Source organism: Octopus bimaculoides, chromosome 22, assembly GCF_001194135.2.
Source record: "Octopus bimaculoides isolate UCB-OBI-ISO-001 chromosome 22, ASM119413v2, whole genome shotgun sequence".
Classification (NCBI taxonomy): domain Eukaryota; kingdom Metazoa; phylum Mollusca; class Cephalopoda; order Octopoda; family Octopodidae; genus Octopus; species Octopus bimaculoides.
In genome coordinates, this window is record NC_069002.1 from 15,261,565 (window position 1) to 15,275,045 (window position 13,481).

Consider the following 13,481-nt stretch of genomic DNA (forward strand, 5'->3'; position numbering starts at 1 on the left):
AGAATTTACTAAAAAAACAACAACAGACGAGGACAGGTGGTGTAAACAACAAAAGGATGTATTAGTTTAACGCTCGGGAATAGAGAAAGTCTTTAATATTTCGAGCTACGCTCTTCAACAGAAAGAATACGGAGAAAACAAGGAGAAAAACAAGGAGAAAAAAGAGTTGAATGTTTTGGTCAGTGATCTATCATGGCGACTATATATATATATATATATATCGTCATCATCATCATCACCATCCTTCCTTTAATGTCTGCTTTCCATTTAGGCATGCGTTGAATAATCTAAACAAAAGCTGGCATGTAGAAGAGCTACGTCAGTTTCCTGTCTGATTTGGCATGGTTTCTATGATTGAATGCTCTTCTTAACACCAACCACTTTAAGTGTGTGCAGAGTACTTTTAATGTGGCACTGGCACTATTATGTGGCACCAGTACTGGTGCTGCCTTGCCCGGCACTGGCTTAGGGCCCTTGTTATGGGTGCTGTTTTGTTTTTTCTATCGATTTTGTAAGCATTTTAGATATATGGAATTCAAAACAGTGCCTAAGGTTGTTATTAGAAAGACGGTGGATTATTACACACACACACACATATGTATATGTGCCAAAGTATACATATATGCAGACACACACATGTGCATGCATGCATGCTCTAACGCATGCACACACACATACACACACGAGTGATGAGTTTCTATTCAGTTTTCAGCTATGAAACTCTACATAGGAGGCTGCGATCCCCTAAGGTTCATCACAGTGGGATTGAAACAGAAGCTACATGGTTGTGAAACACACAGAGCTATGCAAAGTATCATTTTATAATTCGCAAAACCAGATTCTATCAAGTTCTATAACCAAAGTGTAACAAAAAAAAAAAAACTGAAGATAAAGCTTTTACACCCAAAATACACAAACCTTATGTTGAAACTCTCTGTTATGGTAGAGTAGGAATTCTCCTGCATATAGATGTTCATAAAATCTGTTGAAATAAATAAAAATAAATGAGGTATAAATGTCTTGAATAAATGTAGCATTTAATTGATTAATTAAGGGTGTAGTATTTAATTAAGGGTGTTTTAGCAACATAAAATGCTTTGTTAATTGAAACATCTATTTAAATATAGACACTTATTTGAAGCCTTAAACTATATTAATTATTTAAATATTGCAATAGCATCCTCAACATCATCATTTGAATGTATCTGACATCTGTTTCATCACGTTAGTATTTCAACTGTATGATGAAAATTTGAGAGAAAATTTGTTGCAACCAAATAGATTCTCTATTGAAAATTTAAAGTGTTAGCGGACCATCAGACTTGTTCTAAATCGATCTAGTTGAATCTAGCTGTAAATTGTTATTGTTGTTGTTAGCACTCCATCGCTTATGACGTCGAGGGTTCCAGTTGATCTGATCAACGGAACAGCCTGCTCGTGAAATTAACGTGCAAGTGGCTGAGCACTCCACAGACACGTGTACCCTTAACGTAGTTCTCAGGGATATTCAGCATGACACAGTGTGACAAAGCTGACCTTTTGAATTACAGGCACAACAGAAACAGGAAGTAAGAGTGAGAGAAAGTTGTGGTGAAAGAGTACAGCAGGGTTCGCCACCATCCCCTGTCGGAGCCTTGTTTTCGCTCAATAAACACTCACAACGCCCGGTCTGGGAATCGAAACCGCGATCCTATGACTGCGAGTCCACTGCCCTTACCACTGGGCCATTGCGCCTCCACTGTATTTCATCACACAATGCTTTTCTTCTTTCTACTTTGATTCACGTCACTTTTACTACCTTAATGCTCATACCACCATTTATCCATTTCTATTACGACCATTACACACTTCTCTTTTATTTCTCCATGCACAAACTACTTCTCTTTCTGCACACCAAAAAATGCAAAATATGTCTCAGGGCTTCCAAGATTAAAAACAAAATATGCAAAATGAAGTGAGGTACTGTACCTGCTATAGAAGTTTGTTATAATTGGTGAGAAAGCTACACAAACAGCTTGTCTGTCTTTGTTAATAATCTTCAACTGAAAATTTTAAATATATAAGAAAATTAAGTGTATTCTGTTGTGAAATAGTTGGTAATGCGATCATTTTAACATGCAATAAACATGAACTCTGAACTATATAAGTGGACCTGTTCTTTCCAGTTTCAAATTGGCATTTATAACATTTAATATCAGAATCAAGTGTTACTCAAGGCATGTATTTAGTGCTTAACTTATTTAATTCTTCTAAATAACAATTTGGTAATAGTAGTGTTTAATGGCTTCTAATATTCACTGGACTAATCACTGGATTGTTATATTTCTGAAGATGCGAGCTACAAAGGAGTGTCCAACACAGGGTTTCTCAACTGTTTTCATCCCATGCTGTATTTTGATTTTCTAAAAGAACCACCACCCTCGCTCATAATGTATCACATCACGAGCAACAAAGTTAATATATCGTCATTTAAAGTCTGGCTTCCATTCAATCATAGAATGGATGGTTTGATAAAGTCTGATTAGTTGGAAGACTGCATTATGTACCAATGTCTCCATTCTAAGACTAGAGGCTCCTCTAAATGCCAACAGCTTAGACACACAGACCATAGCAGAACTGATGTACTAGACCACCTTAGTTAATGCAATCTTCCCAGCAGAAGGGAATCTTTTTGTCTTGCCCATAACTCAGTGACCCTGTCAGTGCTGGTGCCACATAAAAAGCACTTGTACCAGTGCCACATAAAATGCACTGGTACCATGTAAAACACACAGTACTACATAAAACACAATCATTACACTTTGTAAAGTGGTTGGCATTAGGAAGGGCATCCAGCCATAGAAACCAAGCCAAAGCACATGACTGGAACATGGTGCAGCTCTCCAGCATGCCTGCTTTAGCTAAACCGTCCATGTCAGCATAGAAAATGGACATGAAATGATGATGACACACACACATAATAGATATATATATATATAGCTATTATGAAACACATGTAGTCATTTTATTATCTTGATCTTATGATATTTACTTTGTATTATATTATACTTATTTATTGTACCTTTAATTATAAATTTTTTCTATATGTGACAGTAGATTTTCATCAATGAATATCTGGGTACAAGACATTAAAGTAATTTTAATTAAAACATTTGCAAGTTTTATTCAGTTGTTTCTTATCTATGTCCCATTCTAAAGGAACCCACGCTGCCCCACCAAAATATTGCTGTCAATCCTTCTGATGTCCTGAGTTAAAATCTCACTCAGAACTGCTTTCCTTTTCATCATTTCACAGTCAATGACAATAAATCCAGGGGCTGCTATCATCAACTAAAAGCTTAGAAGATGATGCCCTAGCATGGCCACACATCGAAAGACTGACTAAAACCACTGAAAGAATAAGAAATACAATGGGATTTACCTTCAAAGTTTCTTGTTTCAGGTTTTTTACAAATGAATTGTTCTGATAGGCTTGTACAGTTAGTTTGAGTTGTCTAGTTTGGTCTGGGTCTAAAATCATATCATTTTTGGCCTTGATTGGTATTGCCAGGGGTAACCACCATTTGTCTTTGGGTATCTTGTACATGCATTTCATGCCTTTCAATAAAGTTGTAGCTTGAGCAACTTTCTGCCCACATCTATGTCCATTTTCTGTTTCCTCAAGAGCAACTGATATACGAATGTTACAAAACTGCCCACAGTACAAAGATGCTGGAACTGATGTTGTAAGTAAGATATCTGTAGAATTAGCACCTTCCATCAACTCAATATACTTTGGTGAAATTACCTGGAGAAAAAAATTTTAATAATAATAATGATAATAATAAAAAGATGGGCTACAGCAAATATTCTGCTCTATAACATAGATTTGCTTGTCAGTTGTTTGACCGTAACCAGTTGAGCATGTCCCTTGGGGGCTGACGATATGTGTATCTCTGATCACGAGCAGAAGTAGTGGGGGAGCATCATAGCCATGTGTTGAGAGGAATTCTTTGGGGTTTGGATAATTCACATTTGGAAACATGGGTGTTTTGCTCAACATCTTTAAACAAACCTTATTCAGGGACCTTTTGAGTGGGATGGGCTACTCGACCTGAAGAAAATTCTAACTGGGACCCACCTGCGAGGTCATGTGTTGTTTCTACTGATATGAGATCACCATGTCATGCACATATGGTTGTGAAGCATGTGCCTAGTGTACCCTTATCAGACGGGTAATCATGATGGGTATATTGGGCTTCGTATATTTTACCCCAGTGTCACTTTGATGGCATACACTGCTCTCTCACTCAATAATAATGGTTTCAAATTTTGGTACAAGGCCAGCATTTTCGAGGGTGGATGTAAATCAATTACATCAATCCCAATATTCAACTGGTACTTATTTTATCAACCCCGGAAGAATGAAAGGCAAAGTCGAATTCAGCAGAATTTGAACTCAGAACATAAAGATGGACAAAATGTTCCTAAGCATCTCATTTGGTGTGGTAATGATTCTGTGACTTTGCCACCTTAATAATAATACTGATAAGGGTTTCAAATTTTGGTACAAGGCCAGCAATTTCAGGGTGGGGGTAAGTTAATTACATTCATCTATTGCTCAACTGGTGTTTATTTTATCAACCTTGAAGGGATGAAAGCAAAGTCTACCAGACTGGAATTTAAACTCTCTGTTGCTCTCTCTCTCTCACACACACACACATGCACACACACACACACATGCACACACACACACACATGCACACACACATACCACAAATATATCTCCTTCATGGTGTACAGAAAAACAATACTATTCAAGACATCTGAGGAAAGAAAAACAGCCAAAAGTATATTCATCAATTGCTTACAAGGGTTTAATCCTTTTGATTCCCACTTTGGCTCTACAATACAAACTTCCTGGCTTAGATGGATTTAAATTAAACCCTTCCAATAAATTTCCAAATTATTTATATTCCAAACATAATGGCAGGACTATTTTACTAAATTCTTCATTATTCCACAAGTTTAGTGAAACAAACACAGTATATTCCAGCAGATAATGGTCAGTTACCTTTGGGTCAATTTAGCCTTGGTCAAGGAGAGCTGATGGACATCAGAATATGTCCAAAATTCATTGGAAGTTTTGACTCTGGACCATAACACACACACACACACACACACACACACACACACACACACACACACACACACACACAGAGGAAAGCATATTTGATGCTGTATTAATTTCATTAACAAGGATTAAAACTGTTTCAATGCAAAAACTACTTAGATGTTTTGTTTGACGTATGCAACAAATATATATTCAGAATGAATAAATGAAATAAAAACTAAACAATATTATTATTTGAAGTGAAACATGGAATCTAAGAATTTTTTAATGTTTAAAAACTGACCTCTATTGACATAGTTAATGGTTCACTGGTTTTTTCAAAAACGCTGCCGTTCAGGCAATCTTTTTTGTCACAGATGATAACACTACATCTAACCTGAAATAGAACACAAATAAAAAAGAGATAAATTGACAAAATGAAATAGAGCAGAGGAAAATATATTTATTGGGTGGTTGGTGTTATGAAGGGCATCCAGCTGCAAAAACTGTGCCAAAACAGACACAGACGTCTGGGGTAGTCTTCTACCTGACCAGTTGTCGCACCGTCCAAGACATGACAACATGGAAGGTGGACGTTAAAGATGATGATGTTGATGATGATGACAACAATGATGAAGATGATAATGATGTACATGTATCCAAAGCACATACATTTTGTAATTGTGTCTCGTAATGTTTACAGCATTCATGCTGCTTCGAATTCATATTTGAATTTATTCCTATGTATGCCTCACCATTCTATATATAGTCATGGATAAGCTATTCAATTTACCTTCAGTTTGTGATGTTGATAAGCCACAAAAATGGTGAAACATTGATGTTCATCACTCCTGAATGGGAATAGGGGTGAATTGTCTCTATGACTATAGAGTCACCTCCATCACATCAAATCACAGCTGACTGGTGAACTAGCGAAGCGCATAGATTGTGTATGTATATTCAATAATACGCAGAGGGAGTTTGGATAATACATAGAGGGAGTTTGGATAATACACAGAGGGAGTTTGGCAGTCCACTTGCATTCTCTTGTATTTGATGGTGTGCTGGCATGGTCAGTGGTTAACAGAAATACATGGGCACTTGCTTAAGGACTTCTCAAATTTATCCCAGTTTGTGTTGAATCCTAAAGGACTCCATTTTTTCCTTTTATGACAGGAGTCAGGATTTAAATCCAGAGCCAGAACAAGCATCACAAAGCTTTCTATGAGATACTCTGACAACTCTAAGGTGACATTCTATAAGACAAATATAAGAATAAGACTAAGCTTTGCTGAGAAAGTCTAATAAAACTAAAACAGGTCTGAAATTATTTCTTCTTACTTCTTATCATTGAACTTAATTAATATCAGACATTTAACTAATGCTTACTTCTCTTTACTGCATAAGTTTTATTAATCAATTAGATATTTTCCCATTTTTTGCATGAAGTTTATTGGCTCTAATCTGACTGACTACACTATGGGCATAACAGTTTCAGGGACATGATTTTGGAGTGAGATAACTTACAGATGTGGGAGGGAGTGCTGGAATGTTCCTGGCTTTAGGGATATCATGAAAAGCTTGGTTGGAACCCCAATTTTCTGAGTTCTTCAACAGGGTTTAGAAAAACTGAAGGGTCACTGCAATGAGTGAATGTGGGAGGAGATAATTAACCCATAAACTGCGATAGGCCACCTCAGTGGCCAACACGACAGTGCCACAGGCCACATGCATGGCCACGGAAGTAGGGCATGATCTGACCTAATTTTGATGACATATAATGTATGCACACAATACCCTTTCACCCCAGAAACAGTGTAGTCAATCACAGAAGGTGTTAAGGAACACTGAGTAATTTTTTCGAGTGATAGATCGATGTTGACCTTTACCCAAAATAGGCTCAGCAGTTCGTGTTACATACAGCAAAATCCCAGCAGTTCATGGGTTAACTGATCCTCCTGTATTTTCTTTTACCCAAAGCAAGGAACTTTTCAGCACTCTTTTGTATACTTACTCTTTAGCATTCAGATTACACTGCCAAATGTAATGTTTATTTTTTGACATTGTTTTGAATTAATTATGCATTATCTTGTAACATCAAGATTTTATGTTGTGATTTTATTTTCACAATGATGTTGCAGAGTAGGTGTGAAAGACCAGATCTTCTGGATGGTACATAAAACAAATAGAATATATGGCTCAGCTATGACCACTTTAACTCTTTATTATTCAAACCAGTCTCGTTCAGCTCAAATATGCTACCTGTTTCATGTTCAAACTGTCAAGATTCAGCTTCTTGCACCTACCCAACAATGTCTTACTAAAAATATACAATAATATCTCTTCTTCTCACCTCCCTCTCTTTCTCTGGCTGGGTAACTATGTACCTCCTTTATAGCAAGACATCTGTTTCTGCTTCTCTGTCATCTGTCACACTCTAACCTTCATCATCTGACACAAGCTCACCTCTCTTCTCAAAATTTCTTGTTTTGCAAGGTACTTGGTGACCCTTCCGGTGCTGGTGCCACATAAAAAGCATCCATTCCATATTGTGAAGTGGTTGGCATTTGAAAGGGCATCCAGCTGTAAAAGCTATGTCAAAACTAACCTCACATGTGCTGGTGCCATGTAAAAGTACTCAGTCTACTCAATGGGTGGGTTGATTGGTGTTAGGAACGGCATCTAATCATAAAAACCAAGCCAAAACAGACACAGTTGCCTGGGATAGTCTTCTCTCTGGCTAGCACCTGTCAAACTGTCCAACCTATGCCAGCATGGAAGATGGACATTAAATGATGATGATGACGATGATGATGATGACGATGATGATGAATCAGAGTTCAATATGGTTAGTCACAACCCTGAAAATGCAGGTAAGAAGACTATTGTCAACTCATTTCACTCATTCTTCAGTCCCCACCACCCACACGCATACAATGGGATTCTATAGTTTTCACCCATGAAATTTCATTCATAAAGTATAGTAAAAACAAAAACAGGCAAAATGTATTGTCATGAGTGGAATGCCTTGGAGCCAATAAGTTTGACATTTTCTTAAACAATAAGAACAACAATAATATAGTTAAAGTGTCAATTTACCTGAGTTCCAGGTAACAAGCTTGATGTAAATTTATCATTAAGAGTAATGACATTTTGACTTTCATTTGCAATCAAAGTCGTTTGGTCAACAATATCTTCATTTAACATCCATCTAACATAGTAAGTTGCATTGGTTACATTTTTGGAAAGATTTGGTAAATGGCATTGAATCTTATCGTCTTTCCTTGAAACATTCACAGTTGGTGGTGTAAATATAAGACTTAGTGACTCTTCATGAGAAACAACAAAGACACAAAGAGGAAACAAAAATAAAACATAGTTAATTTAATCATATTTCTGTTTATATATACATGCACATATTTTTGTATTCAATTTCTATTATTTCTCCCCTAAAACCTTAGATATAACTACAATGAAACAAAGTATATATGAATAATTTATTTCCATATTAATGATTGTATTTTCTTGTGTATTTTGCATGTATATTATTTGAATGTTTTTATAATAAAAATGTTATAATGAAAGAACGTTTGCCAATATTGCCAGTACCGCCTGACTGACCTTCGTAGGATTTTCGAGCGAGATCGTTGCCAATGCCCCTGGACTGGCTCTTGTGTGGGTGGCACATAAAATACACCATTTTGAGCGTGGCCATTGCCAGTACCGCCTGACTGGCCTTCATAGGATTTTCGAGCGAGATCGTTGCCAGTACCCCTGGACTGACTCTTGTGCGGGTGGCACATAAAATACACCATTTTGAGCATGGCCGTTGCCAGTACCGCCTGACTGGCCTTCGTGCGGGTGACACGTAAAAGCACCCACTACACTCTCTGAGTGATTGGCATTAGGAAGGGCATCCAGCTGTAGAAACTCTGCCAAATCAGACTGGAGCCTGGTGTAGTCATCTGGTTTCACCAGTCCTCAGTCAAATCGTCCAACCCATGCTAGCATGGAAAGCGGACGTTAAACGATGATGATGATGATGATGATGATGATGTTAAATAGTGAATGAATGAGCGAATGAATGAATGATCCCTACAGAGAACAAGTCCTTGAAGTTTTGTGTATTATGTGTTCTCCACTCATATGTTAAGCTGATTCTCTATCACCTCTTTCAAATGAACCAAACTACATTTTATCACACATTATGCCCACCACTCCTCCCTGCTCCCACAGCTTAATTCCATCTTAATTCTTTATTGCCCCACAAGGGGCTAAACATAGAGGGGACAAACAAGGACAGACAAAGGTATTAAGTCGATTATATCGACCCCCAGTGCGTAACTGGTACTTAATTTATTGACCCCGAAAGGATGAATGGCAAAGTCGACCTCGGCGGAATATGAACTCAGAACGTAACGGCAGACGAAATACCACTAAGCATTTCACCCGGCGTGCCAACGTTTCTGCCAGCTCTCCGCCTCTTGTCATATCTTTCTCCTGTCCTCCTTTCTCTCTCAACTGTATCATTGCTATCTGGCCATTCTCCTCTCCACCTACTTCCTTCTGCATTTCTACCTTCCCCAATTCATCAATCATCACTCATCACCCTTCAACTCTACCCAACTCCTTTTACAGCAGCAGGCTCTCTCCCTGTCCTCTCATCTTCTGTTTCCCATACAATCATGCAATAGCTCCATCTACCCAGTTCTACTTATCTTGTGCCTGGATACCACACCTCCTGTCTATCTCTTCACAACTCCGACTGATTATTCTCTCCTTCCTCTACTAAATGTGAACAGCCAAGCAGCTCTTCTACAAGAACCTACTCTGCACCCCTATTTCATGTTGTACCTCATCAATCCCCAGCATAGAGCTGACCCCACTTTGCTTTGGGGTTTGTACTCTTGAGAGCTACATGGTGTCCTCAGTAGTGCAGGAGGCACAAACAGAAAAAGCACCGATGTCACACTGGAAAGTGGTTAGCATTAGGGACACATCCAGCCATAGAAACCATCTCAAAGCAGATGTTGGAATATAAGGCAATTCTTGGACTCACTGGATCTTGTCAATCCATTCAACCCATACCAACATGGAACATGGACGTTAAATGATAACATACATGCATGCATGCATGCATACACGCACACACACACACACACACGCGCGTGTGTGCATATATAATAGTTGTAGTTGGCTGACTTTTACTGATAAGATATTGGGCAGCTTGACATTGTAGTAGAAACCCCTTGCTAAAGGTGACATGCACAGTGATCAAACCTGAGATCACGTGCTTCTGAAGCAATGCCTGGTACCAGGAACCACACAGTGGTGTAGCCATGAAGTCAGTACAATATTGGTAACATGCTTAAATCTAAAATCTAACTGCTAACAGAACCTGTTTTCAAACAATGGGTGGAAGAAAGAACTAGAAACTACATTAATACTTACCTCCATTACACTTCCATTCCAGATAACCATAGTAGGGCCATTTAATGAACATTGATGGATATAATGCTCGGTAGGCAGAAGATAAATAGCACATTTTGAACGGAATGCTAGCATCAACAGATCGACACCAGAAGCTTGTTTCTTGTATACATAATCTCAGACATTCAGAATAGGATGAAACATTAGAAATAACCTTATTGTTATATCCAGCAATGGAATAACCAATTTTTTGCTCCACCATCCAGCCTCTTTTGCTGCAATGATCTAAAATGAAATGAAAACCAACAAGATATATAATTTCAGGGAGAATAGAATTTTCCTATGTAAAGTTCAATAAACTCTTCTTGGAATTATTTTAATCTATAAATACTATATGTACAAATTTATTTCCTTTTTAAAAATATTTTATTAAGTATTATATCAATATATCTTTTAATATATGCATCATATGAATATCACAGTAACAAGAAAAGAATGGATAAGTGTGTTAAAGACAATGCTAAAGACGATGGAGGTGGGTATGAAAGGTTTGTGGGTGAAGAAGAAAGTAGAGAAGAGTGCAAAATGGGGCCTGACATGAGACTCATAAGGTTAATCCCTGGTTTAGCAGAGGGAAAGGGCTTTAAAACACTTGTTGCTGTTGTTTTATATATGTGTGTGATATACAAATTAAATTATGATGTAATATATTAGATATATTGTCATCTTCATAATCCTTCTTTAACATGTCTTGCATGCTGACAGGGGTTGAATGATTTGACAGGATTTCATAAGTTGGAGGACAATGTCATGCTCCACTTAACCATGGTTTCTATGGCTGAATGCTCTTCCTAATGTCAACCACTTTGCAGAGTGTACTGGATGCTTTATTAGTAGTACTAGCACTAGTGAGGTCACTATATACCTCACAAGACTAAGATCCTCCTCAGCTGCATGGGACCATGGTGATAAAGGAGGTAGTTTTCCTTTTAGGTGTTGAGAGATTAAAGTACAAAGTGGGGGCAGGAACAAGTTTCTTGTGGGCAGGAGTAAATGTGAAGTTCTAAGCCTTTGAAATATGATAAATTTATATTTTATATGATAAATTTATATCCCAGATAATCTGGAATTTATATTCAGCATTTAATTTGTGAGATATTTAAGCATATTCTGATTATATACTCATATTATTTTTCACAACTAATTTTATCATGAGAGATGTAATATGCATCAATAGCATAGTGGATAAGAATGTTACTCTCCTTACTTTAAACATAATATTTCAAGTTCAAATCCAGTCTAGCACTATGTACATATCTGGCATTAAAGTACCTGATGACACTCAGAGATCAAACTGTTCAACACATAATGTGATGAATTGTAAAAGAGTGACAGATGAAAGTGAAGGAATTAATTAATTCCAGCCAGGCCATTCTTAACAGAAATTTGGTATTGTAAGATTAAATTCATTTAGTAACAATAGAAAGAACACATTGTAAATGTCAGGTACCAAGTGCTACAAATAACTGGAGTGTAAACCATGTTCTTTTCATTTGAATCAAAAATATAATCCATGGAACTAAATGTTAAACTATATTTTCATGTCTTTGTGTTCCAATAATATTGAAACAATCTTTGAAGACCATCTTGTAATAAAAGTCACTCAAATATCTATCCTGGAGAAGAACTTACCATTTTTGCATTGCCATTCATGATATTCAGAATCTGTAGCAGATGTATCAAGCTTGCTTGGAGAGTCAACAAAATCTTCAGCATTCAGATAACATTTTTTAAGTTTTTCATTGTAGTTGATTGACTTGCAAGTGTATTTCAGTTTTGAGATGCAAGCCTTTTTGCAAGCATTGATATCTTGCACAGAGTCCAAAATTTCTTTCGAATTCACATTTAGGAAAGCACCTTTCTGTCTCCTCCAAATCAATTCCAAACCCTGACATAAATCTGGTTTGAAACAAAAACACGAAAAAAAAAAAAAAAGAAGATATTACATGAAAATAACTATAGTTCTTTTTGAACAATATGTGAACATGTGTGTGTATGTATGTATGTATGTATATATATATATATATATATATATATATATATATATATATATATATATATATATATATATATATATATATATATATATATATAAACACACACATATATACATACATATATATATGTATATACACATACACATAACCACACACACACATGTATATATACCCATGTGTGCACTATTATGTTGATATACACATCTATATATGCACATGCACAAACATGCAGGGTGAAAGGTAATATACAGATAACATATGTAAAAAAAATATGAATAAAAATATATAGAGAGATAAAATGCTTGTACGTGGACACAATATAAAAAGCAGGTTCTATCTGTGATCTTGGAGGGGACCAAAAACGTAACAAATATTTAGCCATATGTGGACATGACCCAAAAAGTTTAGTTCTTGAATTTAGACATGTAGCAGGGTCTAAGCTGCTTTTCCAGATGAGCCATCTTTCCATATCACAGAGACTGCACTTTCCATTGCCATTGGTGTAAGGCTTACACTTGGCTAAGATCTTCCAATGGATGTTGTAATTTACACCAAGGACCAACATGGAGGCAACCTGGGTCAACTTCACATCCACATCTTATCCATGCACCCAAAGGACCCAACACTCAGACACATACGGGAGTACGTCCTCAGAAATGAAACTTCCCCAATACTAAATAGGAAATATACATAGTAGATATCATACCCCCATACCTACAGTTTACACAGGTAGAGTAGAATAGTTAGTAGGCTGTAATATAGATTGATGTATGTATGTGTATGTGTGTGTATATATATATATATATATATATATATATAGATAGATAGATGTATGTATGAGTGTGTGTGTGGGTGTATATATATATATACATATATATATATACATATATATATATATATGT

General features: G+C 36.7%; 1 protein-coding gene across 1 annotated transcript in view; it reads right to left on the reverse strand.

The window, feature by feature from the left end:
- LOC106880038 (uncharacterized) overlaps positions 1 to 13,481 on the reverse strand; it is a 456,507-nt gene that overhangs the window by 326,686 nt on the left and 116,340 nt on the right. The window contains exons 38-44 of the mRNA XM_014929839.2: positions 12,215 to 12,481; positions 10,544 to 10,807; positions 8,192 to 8,421; positions 5,397 to 5,489; positions 3,422 to 3,787; positions 1,969 to 2,042; positions 919 to 982 (exon numbers count right to left, since the gene is read on the reverse strand). Of these exons, the coding sequence (XP_014785325.2) occupies positions 919 to 982; positions 1,969 to 2,042; positions 3,422 to 3,787; positions 5,397 to 5,489; positions 8,192 to 8,421; positions 10,544 to 10,807; positions 12,215 to 12,481 (1,358 nt within the window). The remainder of the gene's footprint in view (positions 1 to 918; positions 983 to 1,968; positions 2,043 to 3,421; positions 3,788 to 5,396; positions 5,490 to 8,191; positions 8,422 to 10,543; positions 10,808 to 12,214; positions 12,482 to 13,481) is intronic.